The following is a 13400-nucleotide window of genomic DNA, read 5'->3' on the forward strand; positions in this document are numbered from 1 at the left end:
CTAATAAATTGAAAGTCACTTCCACCTGGGAGCCCACCCTGACCACTTCTTTTCTCTCCAAATTTGGGTTAGATACCCAGACTCTGTTCTCCCAGAGGCCTCTGTACTTCCTCCTGGAATTTCACACCCTCTGGTAAAATGACCTGTTTAGTTGATTGTCTTGTCGGTGCCCCACATGTCTGTTGAACTGCAATCGAAGGCAGTGCCTACATCCTTCTTGTCTCTGTATTTGCATCACTGAGCACAAAGCCTGGCACACTCAGCATAGCATTGGTTCTCATTAAGTATTTGTTCAGCTGATTACAGCCTAACCGGCAGGGGATCTGCAACCTTGAGAACCAGTTGTCAGTTTTGTCTTCGGGTCTCTCTATCTCTTTTAAATCCTGCCATTGTAGGAGGAGATTCGGTGCCTTCTGAAGGACTTCAGCCCTCTCCGTGTCCACAGAGTCCAGAATGGCTGCAAATGGTAATGACTGTTCTTCCTTTGTTTTCTTTGGGAAGCAACTCCTTTCCTCTTTGTCCATTTTGCTGATGCACTGATGTTGCAGACCAGCTCAACAACTCCCAAAGCCACGCCCACTGCGACTTGGCAGAGGGACATTTGGGAAACCCCCTTTCCACATTTAACCCTCTGACTAGGCAGCTAATACTGCCTTATCCAAACAACCTTGGGTTGGAAGTCCAGAGCCCTGGGTTTACTTTTGGTAAACTTTTGGTCTTGTCCTTTCTCTTTCTGACTTGAAACAAGTTAGTGAACGTCCCTCAGCCTTGGTTGCCCCTGAAATCTGGACCTACTCATATTTTTCCTTTCTTATGTTCAAGGCAGTAAAAGGACTTTGAACTTCCGTGGGGAGCAGTATGAAGGAAACCCAGAGCCATGCCCTATGGTATATGGTGACAGGGTCAGAGCATGTCTCCTGGTCCCCAGGAACCCCAAGACCAGCTCCCCCTCTGCCCAGCCCAAACCTGGGTGTCATGGTGGCCTCCTTGTGTGTTAGGAGTGGGCCAGCATCTCTTCTCTCCCTGCAAAGGGGAGAGGAGACCATTCCTTGGCTCAGCACCCTCCTGCGACTCTGAGCTGGGCTCAGAGCTGCCCTCTCCTTCCTTTGCAGCTTTGCGTTCGTAGATCTGGGCTCCATGCAGAAAGTGGCACTTGCGGTCCAGGCACTGAATGGGAAGCTCTTCCACAAGCGAAAACTGTACGTGAATTCCAACAGCAGGTCTCCCAAGAGGACCCCTGATGTGACCGGGCGGCCCCAGGAGCTTCTGGTAGGTGCCGGGCCTCTCCACTCTCAGGGTTGCTCTGTGGTCACTTTTTTATTTTTAAATTTTCATTTGTTTAGTTTTGGCTGTACTGGGTCTTCGTTGCTACACGGGCTTTTCTGTAGTTGCGGCAAGCAGGGGCTGCCAGTCTCTAATTGCAGTGCATAGGCTTGTCATTGCAGTGGCTTCTCTTGTGGGGCATGGGCTCTAGGGCACGTGTGGGCTCAGTCGTCGTTACTTTCGAGCTCTAGAGGACAGGCTCAGTAGTTGTGGCACATGGCTTAATTGCTCCATGGCACATGGGATCTTCCGGGACCAGGGATCGAACCTGTGGCTCCTGCATTGACAGGCTGATTCTTTACCACTAAGCCACCAGAGAAGCCCATCTGTGGTCACTCTTCAGAGCTTAGATGACTCTGCTTTCTGTCCTCTCTTTCTATGCCATCTTACAGTGGACAAAACAGGGGCTGGGATGAAATTAGGGAACTTTGTGACTTTAACAGTCAGGAGCAAGGTTGGTATAGAAAACCTGAAACTTTGAAATGAAAGGAAGGCTGTATTCTTGGCAAGGACAAAAAGGGTTATTAGGCAATTCAGTCAGGGCTTTTTCCACCTGGGTTACTGAAATTGAGGTTTTTACTTGTTTAACGCAGCAAACAATTATATCTGTTGTTTGCATAGCCTTGTTCTGGCTGCTGGCGTGGAAGGTAAGGAAGACAAAAGAGAGTAAAACCTGAGCCTGGCAGGAAAACAAGTATGAGGTCTGGGAAGGCGAGAGTTAATGGTGGGGCAGTGCCTAGTGGGGGCTTCCTTTGTGGACAGAGAAGAGAAGGCCCATGACTAACCTCCAGGAGCTTCCCTCCAATGATTTTTTTTGAGCTTCCCTCCAATGAAGCAGGCTCCATGTAGGTGAAGGTGAACCAGAAGCAAAGCTATTTGTTTTTCTTTGCTGTAGAAGAGTTCAGAAAGTAGGGAGTCCGAGGGTGGTATGGGAACTCCATGATGCTAACCAGGGTTCCAGGTGGGAAGAAGGGGAGAAGCAGAGGGTCCAGAGCCTATGTTTTCATAAAAGGCACGTTCTCAGGAGCCCTACCACAATTTTGCTTACGTTTTGTTAGGGAGAGCTGCAGCTGGTGACCTTCAGTGCAAAGGAGGCTGAAAAGTGTAGCTTTTAAAATAGGCACACTGTTGCTAAACTTGGGAATCTGTCAGCAAGGGAAGAAAGAATGCCTATTGGCAGGCAATTAACAAGGTCAGCCAAGGCTGGAGAAGTTGGAGATGAGAGTTGAGAGGTGGATTAGAATCTCCACAATAAGAGTGCCAGAGGTGGCTCCCTTTGCTAGTTCCAAACTGTTTTTCTTTCTTTCTCTTTAAACCCTCTCTCTTGGAAGGGCAGGCTGTCAGATTATGTGTACTGACCTTGTTAGTTGCAGTCATCTGGCATTCTCACTGTTATGCCCTGTTATTCACTGATCACTTTAGCGTCTGACTCACCGTCTTTCTCTTACTGACACTCAGATTGCGTCCTGTGGATGACCTGTCTAAGAGTCTGGCCCCTCATTGCCTAGACCGTTTGTCTTCAGTGATCTTTCCTTTCCCTTGGTCACAGTTTCCTGTCCCCTGAATTATATCTCAGACCTTGTCATGGCTCATAATTGAACATCGCCAAAATATCCATTTGGAGCATCCCACTCTGCCCCTCACCACTTCTCTGCAGCTCTCTTACTCTAGAAGAGCAGTTCTCAAGCTTTAGCAGCATCAGAGTCACCGCTGAGCTTGTTAAACAGCTTGCTGAGCGCTACCTGCAGACATCCTGATGGAGTGCATATGGGGCGGGGCCTGAGAACTGTGGCGCTATGCCACAAGTGCCAAGTGGCACTGGCACCCCTGGTCCTGGGACCGCTTTGAGTAGCAAGGCTCTCAACCCGCAGTCTAACGATCAGACACACTGGGACTCAAAATACCGCCCCTACCACTTCTTCACTATTCAGCACTCTACTCCCTCACTTCCCTTCTTAGCTTAGGTTCCAGAATCATAGCTGCCTTCATTCAAATTACCTTAATTCCCTTAGCTTGCTAAGTCATACCTTGCACAACTCCTCTCCTAGTTGAACTCAGCCCTCAACCTCTCTGAACTGCTGAAAATAATTCACACCACCTTGCTCACTGCTCTCAGTTATAGGTATGGTCACAGCTTTCCCACTTCTTCAAACTGACCTGTCTTGGAAATCTCTAACCTTTTCTGTTTTTATGTCCAATCTGCTATTAAGCCCACCTAATGCGTTTTTCATTTTAGATAGTGTAGTTTTCAACTTCCATTTAGTTCTTGCCCCCCATTCCTCAGCTGAACTTTTCCTTTTTTGTTTTTTGGCTGGGCCTTGAGGCATGTGGCATGTTGGTTCCTCACGTGCATGCTTGAGTGCTGAGTCGCTTTAGTCGTGTCCAACTCTTTGCGACCCTGTGGACTGTAGCCTCCCAGGCTCCTCTGTCCATGGGATTCTCCAGGCAAGAACACTGGAGTGTGTTGCCATTTCCTACTCCAGGGGATCTTCCTGACCCAGGGATTGAACCCATGTGCCGTACATCTCCTGCATTGGCGGGCAGGTTCTTTACCACTAGTGCCACTTGGGAAGCCACGTTCGTTCTCCAGCCAGGGATCAAACCAGTGCCCCTGAAGTGGAAGCACAGAGTCTCAACCACTGGGTCACCAGGGAAGTTCCTGAACTCTTTCATCTTTTCACCCATTTTGTTGATCTTTTCGTCCAGGTTCTTTAATATACTTACTGTAGTTATAAAATCATTTTCTGCTAATTCTAACATCTGGGTCATTTGTGGCTCTGCTTTTGTTGACATTTACCTCCTTGCTTAAGAGTAAAGGCTTCTTACAGTAATTTTTTACTGTATGTTGGATACTGTGGATGTTTTATTACAGGGACTCTATATTCTCTAAATAGCGTTGATTTTTTTCCTAGCAAAAAAGAAGTCACTAGCTGGTCTTTTGACCTTATTAAAGTTGGTTTTCTCTTTTGGGGACTGGTATACTTCAGTTTGAGCCTTTGTTCTTAGGTCAAATCCTTTTCCTTAGATCTGACCTTGCAGGCTGAGGGTGTCAGGGTACTTACCATGCTCCACTCCGGCTGGGCTGGAACTCCATTATCTTCCCAGCATTGTATTGATACCTGTATTCCTCTCTCAGCTCACTCCCTACCTTCTACAACAGCTCTTCTCTCTCAGGCCTCCCAGGACCCACCCTGCATATGGGCAGCTTAGGATTCAGCCGAGGACCTGGGGTTAGCCCCTAGATTTCTGGGGCTTTTCTGTACTCCTTTCTCAGTGGTAGTCCATCTCATAAATTCCCAGCACCAAACCTCTTCTGTGTGTTTCTTCTGCTCAGGGGGACTGCCACTGACTGCCCAGGCTCTGCTTGCCTTGGCTGTGAATTGGGAAAAGGCCCTGCCGGCAAGGGGCCAGAGTCAGTGTGGTCTCCTGGCCTGTGCTTTCCTTTTCTCAGGCAAATTGCCCTCTGCTATTCACTATCATTAGTGTGTACCAGAACCAGTTAATTTGTGTATTTTGTCCACTTTTATGGTTGTTTGGGACAGGTAAGTACTGTCATGCCAGAACCAGGTACTAGAAAAGAGTGTTTGGAGGCTCACTTTCTTCCTTTTGGGATGAATATCATTTCTCAGGACCATTTCTGATGCTTTTGCATTAGAAATAAGTAACCAAAAGATGAACACTAATCTCCATGCTTTTTGGAATTTAAAAACATATTCCTAAGTAAATAATGTGTGGGTCAAAGAAGAAATTATAAGAAATTTAAAAATACTTAAGAGGACTTTGCTGGTGGTTCAGTGGTTAAGACTTCAGGCTTCCATTATGAGGGGTGAGTTCAGTGCCTTGTCGGGGAACTAAGATCCTGCATGCCACACGGCTCAGCCAAAAAAAAATTTTTTTTGAGTACTTATTGAACAATAAGGAAACTTTTTTCTCATCAAAAGCTGTGGGATACATGTGCTCTGGAGCCCACATGCTGCAACTGTTGAGCCCATGGGCTGCAGATGCTGCAACCCGTGCACCGAGAGCCTCCGTAACAAGAGAAGCCACTGCAACGAGAAGCCTGCTCACCGCAGCAAAGGGTAGCTCTCACTCACTGCAACTAGAGAAAGCCTGTGCACAGCAACGAAGACCCAGTACAACCAGAAAAATAAAAAAGTTGAATGCAGCAAAATCAGTACTTATGGGGAAGTATGTAATATTGAATGCTTAAATGGGCAAAGGAGACATGGTGAAAATAAATGAGCTTACAGTTGATTGAAGTAGGTAAAAAGTAAAAATAAACCCAAATAAGGAATAGACAAAAATTTTTAAAAAATATCTATTTATTTGAATGCACTGGGTTTTAGTGGAGGCATGTAGGATCTTTAATTGTGGCATGTGGGATCTAGTTCCCTGACCAGGGATCGAACCCTGGCCTCTTACATTGGGAGTACAGAGTCTTTTTTATTTATTTATTTATTTATTTATTTCTAAAAAAGAATTTTATTAAAAAAGCACAAATGCAAAGAAATGAACAGAGGAAAATGTATGCGTCGAACCTGGACTGGTCACTTATGATAATATACATGCTACAATTCCAGAGTCTTAACCACTGGACCACCAGGGAAGTCCCAGCAAAAATTTTAAAACAAAGTTTTTTAAAATTTAAAATTTTGTGGACTCCCCTGGTGGTCCAGTGGTTAAGAATCAGCTTGCCAATGCAGGGGACATGGGTTCTATCCCTGCTCCAGGAAGATCCCACGTGCCACAGGGCAGCTAAGCGTGTGGACCACAACTGAGCCCACATTCTAGAGCCCGCGAGCCGCAACTGCTGAAGCCAGTACATCTAGAGGCTGTGCTGTGTGTGCAACAAGAGAAGCCACTGCAATGAGAAGCCCATGCACAGCAAGGAAGAGTAGCCTCCACTCGCCCCAACCAGAAAGAAAACCTGTGTAGCAACTAAGGCACAGTGCAGCCATAAATAAATACATAAATAAAAATAGCACTTCCTGTTTCCCTTTTATAAAAAAGTTTTTAATTTTGTTAACAAAGCTGTAGTTATATGTCAGTTATATCTCCGTAAAACTGGAGGGGAAACAAGAAGCATAAAAAGCAAAGCTTCAATAGAAGGGATCAATAAAGTCAAAATTTGATTCTTTAAAGAGATTAATGAGAAAAACTTTTGGAATGATTAATTAGAAAAAAGAAAAGAGAATAAATAAGAATTAGTATTAAAAAAGATCATAACTATAGATGTAGCTGATATTAAAATATAAGCTAATAAATTTGAAAACTTAGAAGAAATGGACATGTTTTTTAAAGTATGTCATTTTCAAAACTGATATAAGAACCTGCTAGTCCTATATCTGTAAAGCAGTTGAATCAATGTTTAGAATCGTCTTGTAAAGAAAACACCAAGCTCTGATTGTTTTATAGGCAAATTTACTGAATTTTCAAGGAACGGAAAATTCCGATATTATATAAATTCTTCTAAGGAATAAAAGAGATACTTGTTAGTTCATTCTTTGAGGTCAATATAACCCTGATAACAAATCAGACAGGAGATTATGAGAGAGATAAATTGCAGGCTGGCTTCTCTCACATGAATACACATGCGATGTTTCTAAACAAAATATTGGCAAAATGAAGTCAGTATTGGCTGATGAAGATTGTAATGGCAGTTGGATTTTTTCCAAAAATACAGAAATTTAACATTAGAAAAATGATAAATCTGGAGTTCCATGGTTGCCTAGTGGTTAGGATTCTGGGTTTTGACTGCCATGGCCTGGGTTCAGACTCTGGTCAGGGAATTGAGATCCCACAAGCAAGCCTTATGGTAATGCCAGGAAAAAAAGAAAAATAAAGAAAGAAAAACAATAATTCTTTCACTACATTAACAGATTAAAGAATGAAAACCATATGATCACTTTAGATACAGCCAAAGCATTTGATAAAATTCAGCACTAATTTATGATTTAAAAATAAAGATTTTTAGCAGCTCAAAGTGAAAAGTTATTTTTAACCTGATTAAGGCTATCTTCTAAAACTCTCCAGAAAATAATATTTCAATAGAAAAACACTATAAGCATTCTCATTAAAAATAGGAACAAGACAAGGATATACTTTTATCTAGTAAGGTAAGGTAAATAAGTTATAAATACTGGGATAGGAGAAACAAAGTTCATTATTTACAGATGATGTTTCTTTACATAGAAAAACTTAAATAATACATAAATTATTAGAAATAACGTTTTAATAAGGTAGTTGGATATATATCAGATATATATAAATCAGTTTTTATATTTCCATGAGTAAACACAGAAAACAATTTTTTAAATATAACATTCATAAGAGCAATTAAAAAAATTAAGATACATAGAAATGAATCCAGTGAAAGGTGAGCATGGCCTATGGGGGAAATATGTTAGTTTTATTGAAAGTCTTTAAGGAAGTCTAAAACGATAAAAGTTTCGTCTTCGTGGATAGGAAGACAGAAAAAGAGTTTAGAGTCATTCTCCCCAAATTAATCTGCTGATTCTGCATAATTTCAATAAAAATTCCCACAGGTTTTCCCAGGAATGGAACAGGCTAATTCTAAAATTTATGTGGAAGTCCAAAAGCCTGTGAATATTTAAGACTAACAAAATACAATAAAGAGTCCCCCAAAAGAGGCTCTTGCAAATGGAGAAGCTATGACTATTCTTGTAGAGTTGCACGTCTCTGGTGAAAGGACAGACACTTCAGGCATTGAATCTGGACAATTGCTTTTTTATGTGAAAAAATATGAAATTATATCCATGCCTTACCTCGTACACAAAAATAAACTCTAGATGAACCATACTTACTTTAAAACTTTTAGGAAAAAGTGTAGAAGAATCTCTTCACAACCTCAGAGTAGAAGAAGACTTGCTAAGGCATACAGAAAAAAAGAGGGGTGATAAAATTATGAACTTATCTTCTTTGAAAGATAACACAAAGGAAGATAAATTCAATCCAAAAAACTGGAGGAAGATATTTGCAGTAATATAACTAACCAGGAAAGGGGTCAGCAGACTTTGGTCAGTGGCTCTCTGCTTTTATGCTGCTGGTGAGAATTTTTCTTTCAATTGAACTTTTCTTTTTGAGGTAATCATAGATTCACATGGAGTTAGTTGTAAGAAACAGTACATAGATCCCTGTACCCTTTACCCAGTTCCCTACAATGGTAACATCTTACAAAACAATCTCACAACCAGGATATTGACACTGATACAGTCAAGATACAGAACATTTCCATCACGACCACAAATATCCTTCCTGTTGCTGTTATAGCCACACCCACCTCCCTCCCATCCCCATCTCCACCTTAGCCCCTGGAACAACTAGTCTGTTCTCTATTTCTCCAGTTCAAGAATGTTATGTGAATGGAAAAATATTGTATGTGACCTTTTGGGATTGGCTTTTTTCTGTCAACATAATTTTTGGAGATAATTCAGGGGCTGTTGCGTATACTAACAGTTTATTCCTGCTGAGTAGTATTCTGTGGTGTGGATTTACAAAGAATGCTTAACCATTTACCCATTGAAGGATATCTAATCTACATTGTTGCTAGTTTTTGACTATTACAAATAAAATTTGCTATAAATCTTCATGTATAGAGTCTGTGTGTTTCTCTGGGATAAATGCTCCAAATTAAAATTGCTGAATAGTATGGTCATTACATGCTTCCTTTCTTAAGAAACAGCCGAACTGTTTTCAATGACTGTACCATTTTACATTTCCACTATGAATGTCTGAATGTTCTCAGACACCCCTCCAGGATGTCATTTTTTAATTTTAGCCATTCTGGTAGGTATATTTGTGATATCTTATTACAGTTTTAATTTGCATTTCCCTGATGCTAATGCTATTGAAGACCTTTTCATGTGCTTATTTACTATTTGTATATCATCTTTGTTGAAATATCTTTCTTTTTATTGCTCATTTTCTAATTGGATTGTTTGGGTTTTTTGCCATTGAAGTTTGAGAGTTCTTTATGTATTCTAGATACTAGTCCTTTGTTGGATACGTGATTTGCAAATGTTTTCTTCTACTCTGTAGCTCATTTTTTTTTCATCTTAATAGGATTTTTTGTAGAACAAAGGTTTTAAATTTCAGTGAAGTCCAGTTTATCTATTTTTCCTTTTATGAAATGCTTTTGTTGTCAGGTCTGAGAACTTTTTGTCCAGCCTAGCCCAGGCAAAGATGTTCAACATCGTTAGTATTGTTCTTGTTCAGTCTCCCAGTCATGTCCTACTCTTCGAGACTCCACGGACTGCAGCACACCAGGCCTCCTTGTCCCTCACCATCTCCCAGGGTTTGCTTTAACTCATGTCCATTGAGTCAGTCATGCCATCCAAACATCTGGTCCTCTGTTGCCCTCTTCTCCTGTGCCCTCAATCTTTCCCAGTATCAGGGTTTTGCCAATGAGTTGGCTGCATCAGGTGACCAAAATATTGGAGCTTCAGCTTTAACATTAGTCCTTCTAATGAGTATTCCTGGTTGATTTCCTATCAGATTGACTGGTTTGATCTCTTTGCTGTCAGAGGGATTCTCAAAGAGTCTTCTCTAGCACCACAGTTTGAAGGCATCAATTCTTCAGTGCTCTGTCTTCTTCACAGTCCAGCTCTCACAACTGTATATGACTACTGGAACGACCATGGCCTTGACTATAAGGACCTTTGTTGGCAAAGTGATGTCTTTGCTTTTCAACACACCGTCTAGGTTTGTCATAGCTTTCCTGCCAAAAAGCAGTCCTCTTCTGATTTCATGGCTGCAATCACCATCCACAGTGATTTTAGAGCCCCCAAAGAGGAACTCTGTCGCTACTTCCACCTTTTCTCCTTCTATTTGCCATGAAGTAATGGGGCCAGATGCCATGATCTTGGATTTTTTTAATATTTAGTTTTAAGTTGGCTTTTTCATTCTCTTCCTTCACCTTCATCAAGGGGCTCTTTAGTTCCTCTCCGATTTCTGCCATTAGAGTGGTATTATCCACATGTCCGAGTTTGTTGATATTTCTCCCGCCAATCTTATTTCTAGCTTGTAACTCATCTATACTGGCATTTCTCATGATGTGCTCAGTGTATAAGTTAAATAAACAGGGTGACAATGAACAGCCTTGTTGTACTCCTTTCTCAATCCTGAACCAGTCAGTTTTTCCATACAGGGTTCTAACTGTTGCCTCTTGACCTACATACAGGTTTCTCAGGAGGCAGTTAAGATGGTCTGGTATTCCCATCTCTTTAAGAGTTTTCCATAGAGTCGCGGGAGACGCCCGGCTCCGGCGGCGCAGACGCGGGAGACCCCCGGCTCCGGCGGCGCAGACGCGGGAGATGCCCGGCTCCGGCGCAACTGACCACGTGCAGAATCGTGGCTGAGAGGAGCTACCCCGCGCCCAGGGTTAGGGCGGTGGCCGAGAGGAGCTGTACCACGTCCAGGAGGCGGTGGCTGCTTGGGCACCGGAGGGCCGAAAGGAGCTGATCCACATTCAAAGCAGGAGGGGCGGCCTTGAGGAGATACCCCTCGTCCAAGGTAAGGTACAGCGGCTGCGCCTTGTTGGAGCAGCTGGGAAGAGATACTCCACGACCAAGTGGAATATAAGAATCCAGTGTTCTGGGGAGGAAGGAACAAGATGGCGGAGGGATAAGATGGCGAGACCACTTTCTCCCCCACAAATTCATCAAAAGAACATTTGAACGCGGAGTAAAGTCCACAAAACAACTTCTGAATACTGGCAGAGGACATCAGGCTCCCAGAAAAGCAGCCCATTGTCTTCTAAAGGAGAGAGAAGAAATCCAGCTCCAACCGCCAGAACACCGACACATGCTTCCCTAACCAGGGAACCCGGACAAGTCACCCATCCAACCCCACACACAGCGAAGAAACTACATAATAAAGAGAACTCCACAAACTGCAAGATGAGGGAAAGGCCACCCCAAGCAAAGCAGTATAAGCAAGATGAAGAGGCAGAGAAATACCCAGCAAGTAAAGGAACAAGATAATTGCCCACCAACACAAAAGAAGAAGATATAGGGAATTTACCTGATAAAGAATTTCAAATTTTGATGATGAAAATGATTCAAAATCTTGAAAGCAGAATGGAGTTACAGATAAATAAGCTGGAGAAAAGGATTGAGAAGATGGAAGAAAGATTTAATAAGGACTTAGAAGAAATAAAAAAGAGTCAGTATACAATGAATAATGCAATAGATGAGATCAGAAACACTCTGGAGGGAACAAACAGTAGAATAACAGAGGCAGAAGACAGGATAAGCGAACTAGAAGATAGAATTGTAGAAATAAATGAAACAGAGAGGAAAAAAGAAAAACGAATTAAAAGAAATGAGGACAATATTAGAGACCTCTGGGACAATGTTAAACGCTCCAACATTCGAATCATAGGAGTCCCAGAAGAAGAAGACAAAAAGAAAGACCATGAGAGAATACTTGAGGAGATAATAGTTGAAAACTTCCCTAAAATGGGGAAAGAAATAATCACCCAAATCCAAGAAACCCAGAGAGTCCCCAACAGGATAAACCCAAGGCGAAATACTCCAAGACACATATTAATCAAATTAACAAAGATCAAACACAAAGAACAAATATTAAAAGCAGCAAGGGAAAAGCAGCAACTAACACATAAGGGGATTCCCATAAGGATAACAGCTGATCTTTCAACAGAAACTCTTCAGGCCAGAAGGGAGTGGCAAGACATACTTAAAGTGATGAAAGAAAATACCCTACAGCCCAGATTACTATACCCAGCAAGGATCTCATTCAAATATGAAGGAGAAATCAAAAGCTTTACAGACAAGCAAAAGCTGAGGGAATTCAGCATCACCAAACCAGCTCTCCAACAAATGCTAAAGGATCTTCTATAGACAGGAAACACAGAAAGAGTGTATAAACTTGAACCCAAAGCAATAAAGAAAATGGCTATGGGATCGTACTTATCAATAATTACCTTAAACGTAAATGGGTTGAAATTTTCAAAAAGGCTAGGAAACAATTCTCATAGCCATCAATAGTTCAGTGTTGAGTTCATGAATAGTTTTTAAAGTTTGGGACAAACTGTAGTATTTGCTATTTGAAGTACTATTTGTAATTGGTATATTACGATGTAACATTGGTCTTCATTTCCAACTTAAAACGCCTAAAAATGCCTAACAGGTATTTGTGAACTTTAGTTGAAATGTATTTTACGTTGTTACTAAACCTGCAGAAATATTGAAATATTTCAGAGAACTTATTCACTGTACATTTAATTTATTTTATTTATAAAAGTTATGAACTGTAGAAAGTTTTACTTGTTGGGTCAAATGCTTGTTGCTTCAAGTTCTTGTTGCATTTGAAGTGCTAGTTACAAGAAAATCAAATACCTTCAATGTATAAATGCTATTAAGTTTTTAAAGGACCCTGGAGTATAAGTAAGTTTGTTTAAAGAAATTTAGTCTGTTCAACTTGAAAAAAAATAAATAAATAAAATTGGAAAAAATAAAAAATAAAAGAAAGAAGAATAGATCAGATATGTGGTTACCTGAGCAAGGGGTTTGGGGAAGGCAGAATTGAATGGAGGTGGGCACAAACTTTCAGTTATAATACTAGTGATGTAACATACAACATGACATATAATTAACACTGCAGAATGTTTTATCTATGAAAGTTGCTGAGATAGTAAATTGTGAGTTCTCATCACAAGAAGAAAATACTTTTTCATTTCTTTTACATGTATATGAGATTATGGATGTTTGCTAAACTTATTGTGGTAATCAATTCTTGACATATGTACAATAAGTCACATCACTATGTTGTACACCTTAAAATTGTATACAAGTGTTGTATATCAATTATGTCTCAATAAAACTGGAAGAAAAAAAAAATAAAAAAAAGAGTTTTCCATAGTTTGTTATAGTCCGTACAGTCAAAGGCTTTAGTGTAGTTGATGAAACAGAGGTAGATGTTTTTCTGGAATTCCCTTTGCTTTCCAGCAAATGTTGGCAATTTGATCTCTGGTTCCTCTGCCTTTTCTAAAGCTTAGACGTCTGGAAGTTCTTGGTTCACTTAATGCTAAGGCCTAG

At 41.2% G+C, this 13400-nt stretch overlaps 1 protein-coding gene across 2 annotated transcripts in view; it reads left to right on the forward strand.

Moving 5' to 3' along the window:
• TDRD10 (tudor domain containing 10) overlaps positions 1-13400 on the forward strand; it is a 49617-nt gene that overhangs the window by 16784 nt on the left and 19433 nt on the right. For both annotated transcript variants that reach the window (XM_055402854.2, XM_055402855.2), the window contains exons 4-5: positions 396-466; positions 1113-1269. In XM_055402854.2, the coding sequence (XP_055258829.1) occupies positions 396-466; positions 1113-1269 (228 nt within the window). The remainder of the gene's footprint in view (positions 1-395; positions 467-1112; positions 1270-13400) is intronic.

The sequence above is a fragment of the Moschus berezovskii genome, chromosome 4, assembly GCF_049115385.1.
Source record: "Moschus berezovskii isolate FMDL1 chromosome 4, NW_MosBer_1.0, whole genome shotgun sequence".
In the NCBI taxonomy this organism is placed as follows: domain Eukaryota; kingdom Metazoa; phylum Chordata; class Mammalia; order Artiodactyla; family Moschidae; genus Moschus; species Moschus berezovskii.